Below are 20,140 nucleotides of genomic sequence, written 5' to 3' on the forward strand. Positions count from 1 at the left end.
CCTTATTAATGAAAATGATCTCATTTATTTACAAAGTAAAAACCATTAACTAGTGATGGGGTTTGAAGCTTCTTTGTTTCTGTGGGTCAATCACTCCCAGAAACACTCAAATCAGAGCCACATAAGTAATATCAAGTTAATTTAGTAGAGCTCTAAATGAAGATCAGGAAACACAAAGGTCTAATTAGTATCATAATGAATAAAGTATAGGTGTCCTTCTGTTCTCTAGTATGAACACTTTATTTTCTTTTTCCCAAGATGTGCATATATGAATTCTCTCTACGGAGTAGGTTTTGAATGGTTATTGAGAATAAAGCTTAATATATGTTTAAAAATTTGATGTCAGAATCAAATATTTTCACATACTATGGATAATTATAACCATATCTTGCATATTAAAAGCTAATACAGTGGCTGCTTTTCTTTGCAATGTAATGAACTCGCTACTCCTGGATGAAATTTATATGCGAATAGTTTTACCAGGTATTATTTATATTTGTACTATTTTGTAGTACAAAGGGGAGTCATGTTATTTTTGTCATCTAGAACAGAGTTTATCAAAGCTGACCCTTTCACTAGTCGCTGATTTTTTTTCTGGCAACTCCCCCTGTGGTTTCCATTATAGACATCTTTCGGTGTTCAAAAGAATGTTCCTCTCAAGTTCAAGTAGGGTAGATTTAGCGTGGACGTGTAGAAAAGAGATTTGCACGAGGACAGATACTATGAGAAGAAGGAGAGCTGAGAGAGAGGGAGAGAGAGAATGAGCTAGAAGAGATCACAAGGAAGTCAGGAAGGTTGGGAGGGGGAAGGAAGGAAACCAAGCATGGGGTGGGGGAGGGGAACAACTCGATCGTCAAAGATGAACAGAAATACAGGTACTGAGAGCAGTCTAGAGTGGGAAAGACTGGGAGACACAGCCACATCTCTAGGAGGCAAAGGTATACCCACTGAGAGAAAACGAAACAAACAGGCACAAATACAGATACAAAGACAGAACTTCATCAAATAATGTAACTACTAGGACAAATGACTTTTTAAGAGCACATGGCTGTTTCACGACTCCTATCATAAATGCCAATTTTATTTCCTGACATTTACCTGAATGCAGATATTCGGTCCATAAATCTAGGTTCCTTTCTTAGTCCTCTGAACTGACATACTAGAAACCTACAGATATGCACAAGGTCTCTGCTATGAGAAAGAACTGTCTGATACATCGAGTGTTCCCATTTATCCTTCCCAGCTTCACGAGGACATATTATGAGTCATTTCACAGAACTAGGCTGCTGTTCTGGAGTAACATTTAAAAGGAAGCACCAGGGTTAAAACAGCAAAGTGAGTACTGAGTTAGTAGCCATCACCTACTTTAATATATTGGTATAATTACGTGTATATAAACGTATGTGTGTGTGTGTCTGTGGGTGTATAAACGTGTGTGTGTGTGTATGTGAAGGTATATGTAGGTACACACACAAATCTGCAAACTGTTTCAGCAGCCAAGCATCCTATTGGATCAGAAATAACTTACTCAGAAAGGGTGTCCCTGCTTTACAAACACGCAACCACCAATGAAGCTGTAAGTCCCACACCTCACTTCCTGTAACCCAGCCCCTCCTACATGTGCCTGTGCCTTCCTTGCTATCTACCACCAGAGCTTCTGAGGAGCCACTTCCCCAGACTGCCCCCATGCAGACAGGCCTGGTCACCACATGGTTCTCCTGCCTCCCAAGCTAGCAGGCTGGCTGACCCCCTGGGCCACTCATAAGATGCCCCCACAGTTCCATTCACCAGCGGAGGCAGGAGTGAGTGACCGTCTTGCCAGTGACTCCATTCGAATTTAATACTCCATCACGTAATCTTGTTTTTGTAATTCATAGCCTCATTCAGAGTATTCCAAAACTGCTTCTCTGAGAACACCAAAGCAACTGGGAACCCAGTTCTGAGCCACAGCTCGCTCATCCAGACCAGTTGGACAGTGGTGCTTCAGGGGACGCGAGGGCTCAGGATACTCATTTCACCATTTGACCCACACATTGGTTGGCTGGGCTTCGGGGAGCCATCTTGTAAATCAGTACTTATAGGGATGTTTCCATGATTAACAGATATCATGAGGTTAAAAACCTATTTGCAGGCTTGGTCTACAGGTCTACAGTGTTGCCAAGAAATCATCCCTTGTTTTTAGATGTAGAAATAAACTGATTATCAAAGCTTAACTCATTAAGCACAAAAATCAGAAACAATAAAGACATTTGGCTCTTACAGTACAATCTTTCTTCGGATACATGCTTTTTTCATTGCTTTTAAAAATATGGGGCGATGTTGTTCAGGATGGGCAGATACAAGTGAGTTTGAAGTAACAGGACATTGGCCTCCATACAGGCTCAAGGGACAACCTCTGTTCTTTTCCATTCCTTTTCCTTTGACCCCCCAGCCACCCAAATCCACAGCAGGCCAAGAACCAGGCTGATCGAAGACTTTGCCATTCAGTCGAATTTAACTCATCTTTACAGAGTGCCCTCTCTCTGCCCACTGGAGTCGCCTGGGCAGACACCCTCTCAACCTTCCAACCCGGCACAGACCCCACCAGGATGAGTTGCTCATCCCAGCGTGCTCCCTTACATAAATCTATTCTATAGGAACTATCACACTGTGTTTTCATGACCCGCAGGCTATTTCAAAAACTGTGAGCTCTTGTCTTATTCCATTGGTTTCTAACTTAACGATGCCTTGAAAAAACACAGATTAGAAACAAGGTAGTAAGTAGTTGCACCACATGTGAAAAGGTGTTCTTTTTTTCTTTTTTTTTTTTTTTTGCCCACCCAAAATAAAACAGGGGAAGAGAATAGAGAACGCTGAGAAATGAGGGCTTGGCATTTTAAAGGCTGAGGTCAGGGAAGGCCTTGCTGACGAGGAAGCATTTGAGTAAAGACCTGAAGCAAGAGAGGGACAGAGACTTGCAACAATGCAAGGAACAGCATTCTAGGCAATGAGAACAGCACATAAAAGCCTGAGGCATCAGCAAGTCTGATCCAGGGAACGGCATGTGTATACAAGAGACAATGGAGAGGTCAGAGAGATCAGGTCAGAGCAATATTTTTTTTCTTTTCTTTCAGAAAAGGGAAAACCGTTGGAAGGTTTTGAGAAGAGAGGTGACATGGTCTGAGTTTCCCCTTAACAAGATCATTCTGGCTGCCTTGTGGAGTAAACTGCAAGTTGCTAATGGCAGAGGGAAGAAAACCGGTGAGGAGGTTATTTTAGTAACTCAAGCGAACAGTGATGGTTTGGGAGCCTGGAAAGAGCAGTGGGGGTGGGGAGAAAGGGTCACACTGTGGGTTTATCTTGAAATGCAACACCTAAGAATGTTCAGAGAGGTGGCATTTAGAGTGTGAAGGGAAAGGTCAAGGATGGCTCCAGGGCTCTTGTGTCTTCGGGTGTGTCCAATTTATAGAAGATCCTGACTTCGGTCTGGGATTACTGAGTTTGAGATACACATTAAGGATCCACTTGGAGATGCTGACTACACAGCTGGAGTGTGAAGTTTAGGGAGAAAGGGTTTATTTGCGTGTAAGTATATTCAAAGCCTGCATGAGATCACCAAAAGATCAACTGCAAAAAAGATCAAGGACACACCTGGGGAGACCCAGTGTTTAGAGTCTGGGATGTTGAGGACGAACTATCAATGAGAACTAAGAAGATACAAAGAACTAAGAGGAAATCAGCAAGTGTGCCGTGTCGGGAAGCCAAGTTTCTTTAAAAATGATCATGGCAGGGGAGCCTGGGTGGCTCAGTCGGTTGAGCCTCCCACTTCGGCTCAGGTCATGATCTCACGGCTCGTGAGTTCGAGCCCCGCGTCGGGCTCTGTGCTGACAGCTCAGAGCCTGGAGCCTGCTTCGGATTCTGTGTCTCCCTCCCTCTCTCTGCCCCTCCCCTGCTCATGCTCTGTGTCTCAAAACAAATAAAGTAAAACGTTAAAAAAAATGATCATGGCAGAATGAACCCGCCGGCCCTTACCTGAAGGAATCCAGAGCTTAGCGATCCTGCAGGAGAGACTGAAGGCTTTGTGTTAGCTTCCATCTATAAGGACACAGGGTCCTCAGAAGCTCTGGAGCCATGACCACAAACACTCTGAGGGGTCTGGAGTCTAAATTCTCTCTGTTCTCACTGGGTTGACCTAGCAGAACGGAGTCTCCTCTGGGACCCCCACACAGGAAAGGTGGTAGAGAGTGTGACCTCACAGACATATTGCAATCACTTCCTCACACAGGCCCACTCCCCTGAGCCTGAGTTGGAAACAAGTCCCTACAATGCATTTCTCACCCCACCTTTGAGAAACATCTCCAAAGTGCCTCCCCCACTGATGAGAATGTGCTCCTGTGCCTCAGGCTGAGAACCAGGGTGAGGGTCTTTTTAAAAACCCCAAGCTCAAGACATTCTTCCTTATCTACACTGTTCTGTACCTGGCTGCCCCAGCCTTGGATTCCTTCTAAGTGATCACATGTCCAGGGGTGGCTTTACTTTCTGACCTTGTGGCACGAGGCCACTCCTGTCCAAGGACTCATTTGGCTGATCCTTCATACAAATACAGAAATGTGAATTTCTATTCCAGTCCTGGTTTCTCTTCCTGACTGCAAATGACCAAATGAGACCAAAGGAGAAGTAACAGAATTAAAGTCACCTCACTTTTCCGTCTGATACTTTGATAAAATATATTTGTAGAGGAAGACACTTATTGACGATAGAAATATGACTGAGAAATGAATTCGAAGCCAGCCAGAGGAGGCTGGTTTGTAGTTAAGGAGCCAGGGAGAGTTTTGCTAGCTAAACAGTCTTGACTTTAAAGGGACAGAATGAGGGAAAGAATCTAAGAATTTGGAACCAAAGAAGTTGTGGGCACTACATAAAAATAGTTAAAGAGTACTGACATTAAATAGAAATTCCTTGGGGCGCCTGGGTGGCTCAGTCGGTTGAGCGCCGACTTCGGCTCAGGTCACGATCTCGCGGTCCGTGAGTTCGAGCCCCGCATCGGGCCCCTGTGCTGACAGCTCAGAGCCCGGAGCCTGTTTCAATTCTGTGTCTCCCTCTCTCTGACCCTCCCCCATTCATGCTCTGTCTCTCTCTGTCTCAAAAATAAATAAACGTTAAAAAAAAAATTAAAAAAAAAATAAATAGAATTCCTTTACAATGAGTTACTAACTACAGTATTTATTCTAAATGCAAACATTGGTAGGCAATGCAAAATAAATTTTTTTCTAGTAACATCATGTACTAGGGATACACTAGTGAATAAAATAGATTCTTTGCCCTTAAAAAGTTGAGCAAATAAAAGTGTATTGAGGCAAAATTGTGTGTGACTAATTAAAATTTTTTAGTTTTTAGTTTTTGTTTTTGTTTTTAATTTTTCCCAATCAAACTGTAAACTTGAAGGCAGGGAATCTGCTTTCTTTTGAATGGGTGGACAGATGGACGAATGAATAATAAAATAGCTATGATTCAATGTAATCAGTTGCTTTAACACAGACAAGAAAAGAAGTACTTTGAGTACACAATGGAAAAATTATTCGTCAGTCTGGAAGGTGACGGGGACAGTTCCTGGAGAAGATGACATTAGTCATTTGCTTTAAAGGATGAGGATGAATCCCACGTGGGAGAAGATGAAGGAAAGAATTTTGCCAGGAATCGATTACAACAGAGTTGAGATGAAAAGAGCACTTTATAAAAAGAAGGCTAAGCAGTAGCTTTAGGCCTTGGGGTTTCCTGTAGGAAACAACATCGTGGTGAGACTAGAAGACCAAAACGATGGGAATGCAAACTGGTGCAGCCGCTCTGGAAAGCAGTGTGGAGGTTCCTCAGAAAATTAAAAATAGACCTACCCTATGACCCAGCAGTAGCACTGCTAGGAATTTACCCAAGGGATACAGGAGTGCTGATGCATAGGGGCACTTGTACCCCAATGTTTATAGCAGCACTCTCAACAATAGCCAAATTATGGAAAGAGCCTAAATGTCCATCAACTGATGCATGGATAAAGCAAGTGTGGTTTATATACACAATGGAGTACCACAGGGCAATGAGAAAGAATGAAATATGGCCCTTTGTAGCAACGTGGATGGAACTGGAGAGTGTGATGCTAAGTGAAATAAGCCATACAGAGAAAGACAGATACCGTATGGTTTCACTCGTATGTGGATCCTGAGAAACTTAACAGAAACCCATGGGGGAGGGGAAGGAAAAAAAAAAGGAAAGAGGTTAGAGTGGGAGAGAGCCAAAGCATAAGAGACTGTTAAAAACTGAGAACAAACTGAGGGTTGATGGGGGGTGGGAGGGAGAGGAGGGTGGGGGATGGGTATTGAGGAGGGCACCTTTTGGGATGAGCACTGGGTGTTGTATGGAAACCAATTTGACAATAAATTTCATATATTGGAAAAAAAAAAAGAAGAAGAAGACCAAAACGTGAGGATAAAGGTGATTAGGAAAAAAAAAAAAACCAAACAAAAAACGCTTTCTCTTTCAAGAAGAGAAAATAAACAAGGAGAAAGATCATGCAAGGAAAATACCAACAGGTGAAAAGTTAGCCAAGGAGAGGTTCAAAGGCAAAGATGAACCCAGAGGATAGGTCCGAATGAAGCAAGAGTTTCAATGTAGCTATACTTTGGGATGGGGGTGGAGGGAAGTTAGGTGAATTCAGAGGCCAGGACTCAAAATGCTTTACAGAAGTTTCCTGAACCAACAAGGCAGCAAGACTTTGAACACCTCTCCAGAGTCACATGCTAACCACTGACAGAACTCCCAGAACCCAGGGCTGCTGTTAATCCACTGTTCTTTCTACCACGTGAACTGGTCACATCCTAAGTGGGGGTTTGCATTCGTGTTATGAGAAGTCACCCATGGTGAGGAAATACTTGAAAATTCAAGCACACCGTGGTTTAGTTGCGGGAGCCGATCTGTCAACGCTGTGGGACAGACGTATTTCAGTTCACACTTGATGCAGGAAAAATACTGCAAGATGTCAGAAACATTTTTTTTGCAAGCATACAATGCGATTGAGATGGGACTTCAAATGGGCATCGTTTACCTAAAACATAACAGGAAGACATGAAGTGTTCTGCCTGAAGATTAAAGTCAACGCCTCCCCTTCCAGAAGGATGGAGGTGAAACAAGCAATAGTGTTAGATAATTCCGCGTTGTGTTCGAGGTGCTTGAGAGCACACGAGGGCAACAAATGTCCATCGGCTGATGAATGGATAAAGAAGAGGTGCTACATATATACAATGGAATAGTACTCGGCGATCAAATAGAGTAAAATCTTGCCATTTGCAACAACGTGGATGGAGGTAGAGTGTATTATGTCAGTCAGAGAAAGACAAATATCGTATGACTTCACTCACGTGGAATTTGGGATACAAAACAGATGAACGTAAGAGAAGGGAAGCAAAAATAATATAGAAACAGAGGGATACAAACCATAAGAGACTCTTAAATACAGAGAACAAACCGAGGGTTGCTGGAGGGGCGTTGGGTTTGGGGGGAGGGGAGGGCTGAATGGACAAGGGGCACTAAGGAGGGCATTTGTTGGGATGAGCACTGGGTGTTATATGTAAGTGATGAATCGCTAAATTCTATTCCTGAAATCATTATCACACTACATGTTAACTAACTTGAATGTAAATTTAAAAGTAAATACATAAAAAGAGCACATTAGGGCGAGAAGATGGCGACCAAAGGGAACAAAGTGCCTAGGCAAGTTAGGAGGAAGCTCAGCCTATTAGTTACCAAGGTGTCAAAATGGCAAGGCAGTCACGTGACGTACGGAAGCTGACGGAGATTTTGGATTTTGCTTGAGACATAATCATTAAATACTCTGAGAACACACTCTGGATGACTATGAAGTCATCTACAGAGGCATATAAAACGCTGTTTACAAAGCACCCTTACATATTTTCTCTTTCTAATGATCTGTGGAAAATATTTAAGGAAGATTTGGTTGATTTCAAACACTTGCAAGAGGTCAAAACAAAGCGTCACAGGAGACCAGGGCTCGTACTTTTTGCTACACTGCCGTTAAAAGTGTTCAGTATTCTGCGACTTTTCGACCAATACAAATGCAAACAATGGGTTAATCCCAGACCTAGGTCTGGGGGTTCTATCCGTGGCTGGTGTGCGACCTTGGAGAAGTGTTCAAGGTCAAGTCTTGCTGCTTCTTGGCTAAGGAGCCTTCTGCATCAACCCATGAATCCACGAACTAGGAAAATCCCAAAGAAGCCCAAACATTTGACTTCCCTGCTGATCCACACTATTGAAAATTAGCAATAGAGAGAAGAGCGATTCCAAGTAAGCAGCAAAGTCTAAGCTAGTGCTTCTCAAAGTTAAGTATGCATGTTACTAGGTTAGAGATCTGATAAAATGCATCTGGGCCGGGCCTGAGACTGCATTTGCAGCAAGCTCCCAGGGGATGCCGGCCAAGCAGATACTCTGATCAGCCAGGCTACAGGGTCACATTCGATCCCCAAGTTGGAAGTGATCTCTCCTGCTCCACGCCTGTCGCACTTTGCTCACGTCACCCACGGTGACGGTAGCATATGACTCCCCGGGGTTAGGATGCCGACACCATTAGTGTTCTCTCTCCCGCAACACCCGGCACTCCACTGATGCGGAGGGAGCCCCAAATGAACAGCTAGCAGAGGAAACGTTCACTCCTCAGTCAAGAGCGGCAAACACTGCTGTGTAAAAAGATTTATGTTACACCAAAAGAAAAGCTCAATGGCTGGAAAAAATTATCTCTGCGGGTGAGCTCCACAAATCTGAAAGCCACAGTGAGGTAAATCTTCACGTGCGGCCCACAGTGGCAGTGTTTTGTCACAGTTTTAGAAAATGTCAGATTTCTAGAGATGTTAGTGCCTCAGACTCTTTTAAGCTGTGGGTTGACACGGACCAGTGATATCACTTCCAGCATCAGGAGCAGATGTGACCCTGTAGCCTGGCTGCTCCAATATGATTCTTGCGATAATATTTGAATGTAAAACTAAAAGGTAAAGAAAGCACATTTTCTTGTTCTTATTTTTTTCTGAGAGACTTCACTCTCAGGATTTACTTACAAGCTCCATAGCATTTTTCTGAAATGCAGCAATTCTAGTTTAAAATAGAATATATACAATTAAGTTACATTGCCCCTTCCCATGTAATCACAATTATATATATATAGGATATACTATTGATATAAAAATAGACAGAGAAACGATGTGTGCCAACTGGAGCACATACAGCCATTTAGTCTCTAAGTTCAACGTGCTTTGAAGGGACAGGACCCCGTCCTTGGCCTATTTCTAAATGCCTGTCGTCAGTCTCAGGTGAATGTTAAGTGACACACGCCTCCCGTACCGTAAAATAAGTCCCCGAGGGGCACCTGGGTGGCTCAGTCTGTTGAGCGTCTGACTTCAGATCAGGTCATGATCTTGCAGTTCCTGGGTCCGAGCCCCACATCGGGCTCGCTGCTGTCAGCCTGACACTGCAGAGCCCGTTCTGGATCCTCTGTTCCCCTCTCTCTACCCCTGCCCCGCTTGCACTCTCACAAAAATAAGTAAATACTAAAAAAAAAAATAAAAATCAACCTGCGAAGTACAAAGCCCATGGTAGATCACCCGGAGGTAGCATTTTGAAAGGAAAAACAAATAGAGGAGACAGATTTGTATCATCTCCTGACACTTTAACGTAGACTTAAAATCGCACGATCAATTCATGGAAAAAATCGAGAAAGGAAGGACACTGGCCTCTTTATCTCTGGCACCGTGGTGAATAAAGAAAATGTGCCGGGGTCAATTGGCAGATAGATTTCAACCTGATTTATTAATTTATTGATAAAGTTCAAGTAATTAGTTCCTCCAAATGTGGATGACGACATGGAAGGCTGGTGTGTTAACGTAGGTTCATCAGTTGTAACAAATGAGCCGCTCTGGTGGGGGTGTCGATACTGGTGGAGGCTGTGTGTGTCGGGGCACCGGGTCTACAGGAAGTCCCTGTACCTTCCCCCTTCTGCTCAGTTATTCTGTGAAGCTAAAACTACTCCAAAAAGTCAAAAAAAAAAAAAAAAAAAAAAAAAAAAAACAACAACGTGGGGGGGAGGGGTTCTATGAGGGCTTGCAGTAATGGAAAATAATACACTGACTGCAGTGGGTTTGGGAACGTGCGGGATGTGCCCTGCTCCACAAACGGAATCTAAGTTTTACTTCCAGTTCAGTCACTTGTTACTCAAACCCCTTGTATAAATAAATCCCTTAACTTCCCCTACTCGGCTCATAAGTTAAATGTGGCTCATGTCATTTGTCCTGACTATCCCCCAGGCTGCTTGTATGGATCCAATTAGACACTGCGTGTTGTTTCAACAACTCACTCAATAGGCACCTATTGAAGGCCCACTCAATAGCAGGTTCAGTGCTAAATGCTATTAAAGGCTATGTAAGTACATAAATATATGATAGAATTATGGTGAATGGGATTTTCTTGTTAAATGACAAACTCTTTTAAAAATTTCATTCTTATTGAAAGACTCCCTAATCTATTTTAAGACACTCTCTTACCCTAGCAGGCACAAATGATCTCTCTGGAGTGATTAACTGATCTTATGCTCTCATGTCATACGTCCAACAAGAGCCTGTCCATTACCCAGAGGTGAGGACGAGGAAGGCGGAGAGCAGGCAAATGAACGGGGACGCATCAGGCACCCCCAGATGGACACTTCTCTTCGATATCCAATCCTTACCATCATCTGCCTTGGTTATCACTCTCACCTGCCCCCCAGAATAGCCCATAAGAAAATGAGTTTTCTTTAAGATGTCAGGCTCCTGGATTCTAATTTGTAGGCTTGGCAACAACATTTAGAAAGACACGAATGTAGGAGGTATTAAGCTGTTAAATACCCAAAGCATGAACTGAGCCCTGCATTTGGAAATCATAGCAATGAAAGGAAAGACGAGGCTTTCTTCCTTCTTTCCTCCAACCTTGTGATTACAGCTACGTATTTCCTTTAACCTGGATGATCGATTTATGGGACACTTAATTTTAGAAATCAGCTTACGTCCATTTTATTTCCTTTAGTTGTCATCTCCAGAAATCTGTGCAATAAGTACTTGCAATAAAATCATATTTATTAAAAGAAACTTTATCCCCCTTCCAAGTTGGAAAAGCTATTGAGTAGAACATTTAACTGATATAAAGACTATCATGAATGAAATAAGATAGAAGGAAAGAGAGAAAGCCATCTAAAGCTGTAGGTTGCAATTTTTTTCACATGCTGATTAAATGTTATGATTAAATCTACAGCCTACTGATTACAGAGCCTAGAAAATACTTAACATTTTAAGGGTGCCTGGGTGGCTTAGTCGGGGTTAAGCATCTGACTCTTGACTTAGGCTCAGGTCATGACCCCACGTTTGTGGGGTCGAGCCCCACAGTCAACAGGGAGCCTGCTTGGGATTCTCTCTCTTCCTCTCTCTCTGCCCCTCCCCCCACTCATGCTCTCTTGTGCTCTCTCTCAAAGTAAATAAATAAACTTTAAAAAAAAATACCTTTTTAAAATTTACAAGAAAATGCCAAACAACGTGGTTTTAAATGAAGAAACAAATTATACAAAAGAAAAAAATGTAAAAAGACAACTAAATTGAAATTTCCATTAAAAGACCGAAGCCCACAAATCAGTAAGCGGTAATAAGGCCACGAAAGGACAGTGGGATCTGACTCTAATACACTTAAGAGTCTTGAATTCATTTGTGTCTCTAAGTAGTCACATAGGAAAGCCATTTCAGAGGCTAGAATATATTTTCCCAATTAGAGGAAAGGGCTGGACTGGAGTAGAACACTTTGCCAATGCATGAGACAATTACCAATGTTCACAGATGCAACAGCATTCGGGTCAGATTAAGGATACTAGTAATAAAAGAAGAGCAGAGATAATACAGTGGTCATGATTTAGAAAGACATGACAGCACCTTCTCGACACCACCTGTAACCTGTATTGTGCTGGAGGAAAGACTGGAAATGCTAATAAGGAATGTGATTAAAGGTGGGCCCGTGGTTATAAATTGCTTTCTTAATGGTGACGATCGTCGCGGACATAGAGTATAATAAGTATAATAAGAAGATGAGAATGTCACTATCAATTTTTATTAGTGTCATGAACAATATACAGTATATTTAAATTCGCTTCATTTGTATTAGTATTTTTGTAAGTAGTAGCTCTAGAAGCAATAACATGTCCAATGCGTTCTAAAGAGAACTAAATAAAGTTGCCACTGTTCCCTAGAAAACAGCCGTAACTTTTACACTGGGGAAAATGTGTCCCATTTCCTAAGATACTCAGAATTCAGGTGCACAAAAACCCTGGATTCTGGAACAGATCTGCAGAATAAGTTGGAGGAGTAGTTGTAGCAAATGGACAAAGCTGTGCAAAAACTTAAAAGACACTAAAAACATAACCTTCCATATAAATCAGAACATATTCCCAAGATTTATATAGAATTAATACTTCCGGTCGATACTTTGGTCAACTTAAAGCCATTTAGGAAACAATTTGGAACACACGCCTAAGCATGAATATTCTCTTGAAAATTCGTAATTATAAAACAAACAATCATCAGTTAGTAATTTTTATAAACTGGATCTTATTAAAGAAAAAATAGGCGACTTAGTTTTGTTTATGAATTTTCCCAGCAATTATCACCAGCTTTCTGAGTTGGTCTAATGAGAAATTAGGTAAAATTGAATATCTGACAAAAAAATCACTTGTAGAGAATGAGGAAAACAGGAAATATTATTACTTTTAATCAAACCACCTTCTTTGTTTGAATTTCAGAAAACTAAGCTGTTGAAAAGCAAACCATACGGTTAAAATACAGGATTAAAAAAATCCAGCTGCTGGGAATATGAACAACAAACCATGTCTTTTTGATTTACATTCTAGATGGTTACTATTAACTGTGCACGGGAGAAAGCATGGCCTGACAATTGAGAAGCCAGCCTGAGTTGAAAGACCGGATTACTTACTCGCCGCATCATCTTGACCTATTTACGAAAACTCTTTTCGCTTTCTTCATCTAAAAATTGGAAATATCGTAGTTTCTACCTTAAATGGTTATTGTGAGGATTAAGCGAAATAGTAACGTAACCAAGAAAGCTCAAGAGTGTCTGGCACACAAGAGCTCAATATATATTAGTTTTGCTTCACAATAATAATAATGATTATCTTAAGTAGGCTTCACGCCCAGTGTGGAGCTCAGTGTGGGGCTTGGATTCACAGTCCGGAGGTCAAGACCTGAGCTGACATCAAGAATCAGATGCTGAACCGTCTGAGCCACCCGGGCACTCGCATTTTATTATAATTATTAAAGCTAACAACGTGGTTAAATAGTAATCTCCACTGCCCTAGAAAGGTGATATTAAACATTTTCCCCCACAAAGTTGCTGCTCTCTGCTGATTCCTTCCTTTTTCTCTATGAATTATAGATTTCTCCTTAAGCCAAAGCACACACTTATTTGTTCCTTCAAAATTCTTTTCTCTTTCAAGTTATTTTTCAAGACTTCTGACTCAAAAGGCTCTCTTCCCTCCCAGATTGGTTTCATTCCCTGGAAGGACGGACTGGAGACACAGTTATTTCGACAAGGGGAAAGACCGCGAGTTCACAGGTGCCCCGTCCCGGCAGTGGGCCACTAGGAAACCACTGGAATGGCAAATGTCTCATGTGCTGTGAGCCCTTGATCATTTTAAACTTCCTTTGATCGTTCTATAGGGAACATGAAGTCTCCAAACAGATAGGAATTTTACATGAGAGCAGGCTTACGAAGCGAGAATTTAAGCGAGCCAGACAATTCATTCATTTAATCCTGTCCTAGTGTGAGCGTGCTATCCGTTCTGCACAAGTAATTTCAAATATAAACTTCTCGTTGACGATTCCCCACTAACTTGCACAGAGAAGAGATCAGCATGGATGTCTAACAGTGCTGATAGACACGTGTTCCACGAAGCAAGTGGACTGAAACCGCGACACAATGAATCCTAGGAAACGTGGAACTGAGAGAGCCTTTGCTTCAGGAAATGACAGAACACAGTTGCCTGGAAAAATAACCACGTAAAGAACGGTTTTCAAACGTTTTCCTGAGGAATGCACATAGACCATCGTTGTTTTCAGAAAGGTGGGTTAGATCGTAGGTTGGAGACTTTCTGGGTTTGCAATAGCAAATCTAGACGAGGGACAAAGGACTCATCTTGCTCCTGACACCATTTCTCTAAAAAAAATATCATCAGTACAAAATATGTATCGTCAGCACATGTTCCTTTTTAAAATGTATTTTTTCATACACTACACCTTGACAGAGACGCTACAAAACAAAAATTCGAATTGGAGTTTATTTTGCAAAACCTATTGCAGTGGACTTTTCGTAACATTGCCTGGGGGGCATTCTCGGTATCTGAGGTGGAAATGTATGGACGCACCCACAAACCTATTATCTTCCAATGTCTACATGTAAAAACTTAGGATAGAATTATCTATTTAAAACAGAAACTGGAGAACTTAGCACCTGGGCCATCTGTTGCTCAGGTTCACAGACGACAGCTCTTTCTTCACTGGCCACCAGGGCACACACAAGCCACGGGTGAGGTATGGGCACAGAAAAAGCAAATACTCCACAGAGAAAAGCGGGGAAACTACATCACAGCAAAATGTGGTTGTGTTTTCTTATCCAAATATTAGCCCTAATTCTTTTGAATCAATTATCGGTGGTTTTCCCCTCTCTTCTCCTTTGGGTTACAGACAAAGAAGCCTGTTGGCCTATGGTTCATACTAACACAGGGATTCTCAGCCTTGAAAAGTACAAAACATTCTAATGATTAAAGCCAATCGATATTAGAAAAAGTAACATGGGGCAAATCTTACCTAAGCTCCTGAATTAGAGAATCTATTGGCACTGTGGACAAAAAGAAAGAAAGAGAAAATCAGTTTATAATTTTGAAAACGGTATAATTTTGAAAACTTTTCACGCACCCAGAGTTAATGACTGATAAATGGTTAGTGCAGACCCCGCTTAATTTCCTGCTGGGTAGATTGATCTTTTCTGGTTCTGGTGCTTTGGAAACCAGTGGGTAGATGAATATGGCCCAGAACAGAGGACTCTGGCTTTAGTGCCTCAGGTGACTCTGGGGCCTTACAGTCATGGGTTGGGTTTTTCAAAGGCCTGTCTTTAACGAGTCACTGAAAACTTACAAGAATTTGAAGGACTTGAATTCTTTTTTATATCAAGTCTATTGTTTATATGAAGTTTTTCAGAAGGATCCCAAGCTTACATTTTTATTGACATTAAACAAGTATTTAAATAAAACGGGTAAAGTTTTACTAAGTGTGTCCCAAGATGATGCTCCATAAATTTCACTTGTATGCAGAAAGGAAGATATGTTCAGCTGAGCTAATGTCAAGAATGGTTTAAAAATAAGAATCTTGTAGAAAAAAAAGAGCTTTGATTTTTCTGACAAATGATGCGAATGAAAGAAGTTCATGTTTATAAATACCTGCCCACACAAGGGTAAGCAGCATATTGAGAGAGACAACAGGTGGTTTTAAAGATTACTCATGCCGCACGAGAAAACAGTCGTTTCATTTCTAGAAGAACATTTTGGCTCTATTTAAGGGTGGATATCATGTGCCAAAAGAATTCAAAGTACAAGAAGAATTGCAAATTCAAAGACCCACATTTTAAAAGTCGGCTAGAATAGTGTGCTTTTAGAAGTCAAAACAAGAGATTCGTATAATCCAAATACTGTCTCTAGTATGCCGGATGTATGACATCCGGATGTGAGCTTATCCTAAATAACAATACGAGTCATTTTTTCTCTTAAATTTGTATTCTGTTGAGAAGTTTGCTGTGTAAAAGTTTAATGTCTAGAATTACTGCATTCTAAATATTATGATATATAATGTAGTAACTTGAAAGTAACTTGCAGTAAAATTAGACACTAACATGGTATCTAACTTCTGTTTGGGTAGAAAATGCTGCTGCATCTTGCACAGCATTCTGCATTTTGGTTATCATCGCTAAAGACAACCATGGTTGCATTTGAACTAAAAAAACCCATCTTTCTGGAATTTATTAAAGATTCTGGGATTCCAGGGGCACCCATGTGGCTCAGTCCGTTAAGCATCCAACCCTCAACTTCAGCTCAGGTCACGATCTCACAGTTCGTGACTTTGAGCCCCGCATCCGGCTCTGTGCTGACAGAGCAGAGCCTGCTTGGGATTCTCTCTCTCTCTCCCTCGCTCTGCCCCTCCCCTGTTCGCACTGTCTCTCTCTCAAAAAAAAAAAAAAAACTGGACTTCAAGTCAAACAGGAATTATTTAACTTGACTACAAATATGAACATCGCTGGGGCTCCTGGGTGACTCAGTCGGTTGAGCGTCCGACTTCAGCTCAGGTCACGATCTCACGTGACCACGCGGGGATCTCGAGCCCCGCGTCGAGCTCTGGGCTGATGGCTCAGAGCCCGGAGCCTGCTTCCGATCCTGTGTCTCCCTCTCTCTCTGCCCCTCCCCCATTCATGCTCTGTCTCTCTCTGTCTCAACAATAAATAAACATTAAAAAAAAAAAACAAATATGAACATCGCTACAGAAAGCATTCCATTTGATCAGCGACTTTCGACTGTACATCTCAAACCCTTCCAAACAAATTGCACTATTGCTTCCTGACTCAGGTCTTCCTTAGCGAGGCCTCTGGGGAGAAGAGTTGGGTAAGAAACAGCTATCCAGAGGGTTTTCAGAGGCTATGGTGAGCTACAGTTCTCCATTTAGAATTAAGGGTCACAAAAATATAGCTAATTATAATAAAAGTTATTTTCCTTAAGGGGTATTATTGCCAGTCAATCCTGTTTTCCAGATGTTTAGATCATCAAGGGCCTGTTTATATTTCAATATTACATTACCATCTGTTGGTTCCAAAAAGAGAAGGATAACCAGCAAGTTAAACCTTTCAAACATTACTTTGCCAAGCTGCCAGAAATTCCCAGCAGGGACAGGCAAAAAACAAACATCATCATTTTACTTGAACTAAGTTTAGACTGGGAGCCACTAAACCAGGTAACATAAAAATCAAAACTGGCTTTGGCAGGAAACTAACAATTCTGTCTTTTCCCCTGCCCATTAAAGGTCACTTCAATCATCTGGAGGTCTCTGTGAAGCATCCTCCTTCCCTTGCTGACCCTTGTGTTGTTTTGCATGATGTTTAAATCTACTCATGATCGCATTTTGTAAAAATCAGCATCATACACCATTGGGACTTTTCTGAGTCCTTTAGCTCCTGGTTCATAATATTTAGCTCTCAATGCCATGATCCAGTGTCCTAGCTTGATTTAAAAAAATAAAAAAAGAAGCCCGGAGGAAGTTGTAATCATTCTGACTACCCATTAGGGACTGAGCATTGGAACTCCCATATTTCATGGTGTGGTGGGCACGGTGTCATGGAACCTGCTTACTAACTCACCCTTGGTTCCTTTAGAGCGGGTACGCAGCGTTTTATCTTCAGTCTCTGCATCCATCTGTAACATGAACACAAAGTCCTGAGGTCATTCCTTTGATATTGACCAAAATATGAAAACGTGTCCTTACAAGTTCTGAAGGTCATTGTGAAAAATAGACCAGCCTTCCATGCTCTTGAATAGCAGTCATCCTCGGCAGGTATAGAGCTGTGACTGCTCTTGCAGTCCATGAATTTTGGAAACACTTTTATAGATGCTGAAGGCAGAGGAAACCGTGACAAGAGGGCAGATGTCCTTGTCCGTAAGTGTTTGCTAGAGATTCAAACACTTCTGGCATTACGCAGATAGAAAAAAAAAAAAAAAAAAAAAGGACTGTCTGAATAACAGTGGTCGCAAGGGAGACAAAACCTCAAATGCCAAACCAAAAGGTTTCAGGCTGATTTTACTAAAATCTGATTCCTTTGCATTTCTAGACCCTTTCTGATACATACCTCCTTCTAATTCGGGAAAAATAATCCCCTGGGTAAAAAGCAACATGAAGGCAAACCCCTGAAATACCGGCATTTCAAAATACCACTGGAAATGTTGATCATCAAATGACATACACTGACTCCCAGAATTCCAGAATAAATACCGGTTATAATCATGCAAATCTATAAGGAAAGTGAAATTTGAGCATCATGTGTGTCAGCATCAAACTCCCTACAGCATCATTACTAAATATTTTAAATGCGATAAAATAAGCTACCGAAAGGATGGAAAGACTTTTAAAAGCCTGTTGTTTTTGCCCCTCTGGAGATACGGTCAGACATGACTACTCCCATCCGTTTCACTAGAGCCTTGCCATCATCTCTAGCTTAGTTCACCTTTGCACACTAGCAGAAGGAATTCTTCAATGCAAAGAAGTTGTTTTGCTTGCTGGGAACGCGAGGCAGGCAGAAGGCACTCTCCGTGGCGCCCATCCTTAAATCCTGACACTAGTGTGGATGCGGTGTGACTGCAATGGTAATGGGAGACGCATCTCTGCTCTCTGAGGCTGAGTTGTGATTGAAGGCACTGACCTGCCATAGACTTATAATAGGGGAGCAGGTGTGGCAATGATGGACTTTAATTTCCTTTAATAAACCTTTTATGTGCCACACTTTTACTGCCATTCGACGCTCTCCAAGGTCCTGCACATAATAGGTTCATTACTTTTGATTACTATAGTCTATTGAGACAAACAACTCCAGAACATACTATATATTATGTTCAGTTAAACCAATATAGACTATTTATCCATTGTGCATTTTTTCACCTGCAACACTACAGACAAAATTAACGACAGCTCTCGTAAGCTAAAACTATTAAAACCACCAGTACCCTTTTGTCATCATTTCATAATAAACACCACACCAACCACTGAACTGTTTTTTTAAATTAGCAAACAAAAAAGTGTCCACTGCTTTTGCTAAGCAGCAGTCACTTTCGTCTAAATAAAACGGTCCATCGTTAGGGATATTTGAAAACCACATGATGAGAGGAAACAACGATAAAACAGAGGTGATTTTTTTTTTCTTTGCCTGTAGCTTTTCCTTCTTTTAAACCACATGAATTTATGACAGATGTGGCACTGCCTGGGATTAAAATGGCTTGGTTTACTCAGGATGGTGAGCATCGCGTTGTGAAATCCTCCTCCTCCACGAGTATCTCTGTTGCATATAAATTGGCTCAACTCATGCAAACTCCCCTCCGTGGGCTACAGGAGTAACTCGATTAAGAGAGGTCAGTAGCAAGGAGAGTTCAAATGACGAAAACCACCAACTGTTTCTGAGGAAGCTACTCCAGTGGGTGAGTAGTGACTCAACATAACTCTAACAGTCTCCTGCCACACAGGTGCTATGAGCTCTCCCCAACCACTCTGAAAAATCTCCCCCAAAAAGGCAAGTGAAGATTGAACTCCATGAGTCTCTTAATCGAAACTGAAACGCAGGTTGCAAAGAGTGCCCCGAGGTAAGCAGAGAAGTTTCAGAAACCTCCTTCGATGTAATCTTCTTTATAACAGCTTTAAGCCTACTTCCATTTTGCAGTTCAGCTATCCCCTTGGACCCGCCTGGTCTGCAACCACTCCATGCAGCCGCCTCCCCATTACAGTCATTGGAAGGAATGCATAAATGTTCATGGACCTCTGCTTGATTATGCTCGGAATGCTAGCCCCATAATTGTATTTTGTGGCACAACTGTCCTCTTGACGGTGTAGCATACACATCCTATGTAAACATTCTAAAGACTGGTAACTAAGCTAAGTTTTCAAATTTGACTTGTGGGCCAAGCGGTAGGAGTGAAATGCATGGAGGCCATAATATATATTTCACCTTCTTTCTCCGCTTCACAACCGAAAAATAATAAAAGTTACTAAGTTCTGTGCCTAGTCCTGTCTGATAGCTCATTGGGGAATAAGGACATCAGAAACCTAAAGCAATGTGCTTTCTTCTTAGGGGCCGAAGGTTTTAACATTCATGAGGTGGCTCGCTCTCCGGACAGATCTCAATCTGAAGGTAAGTCTTTGTTTTCCAAAACCTTATAAATGGGAGTGGAAATTTCTAAGTATTCTTTATATGGAATACTCTCATGGATTTTAATACATTCCCAATA

At 41.7% G+C, this 20,140-nt stretch overlaps 1 protein-coding gene across 7 annotated transcripts in view; it reads right to left on the reverse strand.

Moving 5' to 3' along the window:
- Window positions 1-20,140, reverse strand: part of ST18 (ST18 C2H2C-type zinc finger transcription factor) — a 257,754-nt gene that overhangs the window by 87,784 nt on the left and 149,830 nt on the right. For all 7 annotated transcript variants that reach the window (XM_058699371.1, XM_058699372.1, XM_058699373.1 and 4 more), the window contains 2 exons: window positions 17,512-17,566; window positions 14,922-14,952 (listed from right to left, as the gene is read on the reverse strand). In XM_058699371.1, coding sequence (XP_058555354.1) covers window positions 14,922-14,952; window positions 17,512-17,566 — 86 coding nt within the window. The remainder of the gene's footprint in view (window positions 1-14,921; window positions 14,953-17,511; window positions 17,567-20,140) is intronic.

Source organism: Neofelis nebulosa, chromosome 14, assembly GCF_028018385.1.
Source record: "Neofelis nebulosa isolate mNeoNeb1 chromosome 14, mNeoNeb1.pri, whole genome shotgun sequence".
NCBI classification, from domain to species: domain Eukaryota; kingdom Metazoa; phylum Chordata; class Mammalia; order Carnivora; family Felidae; genus Neofelis; species Neofelis nebulosa.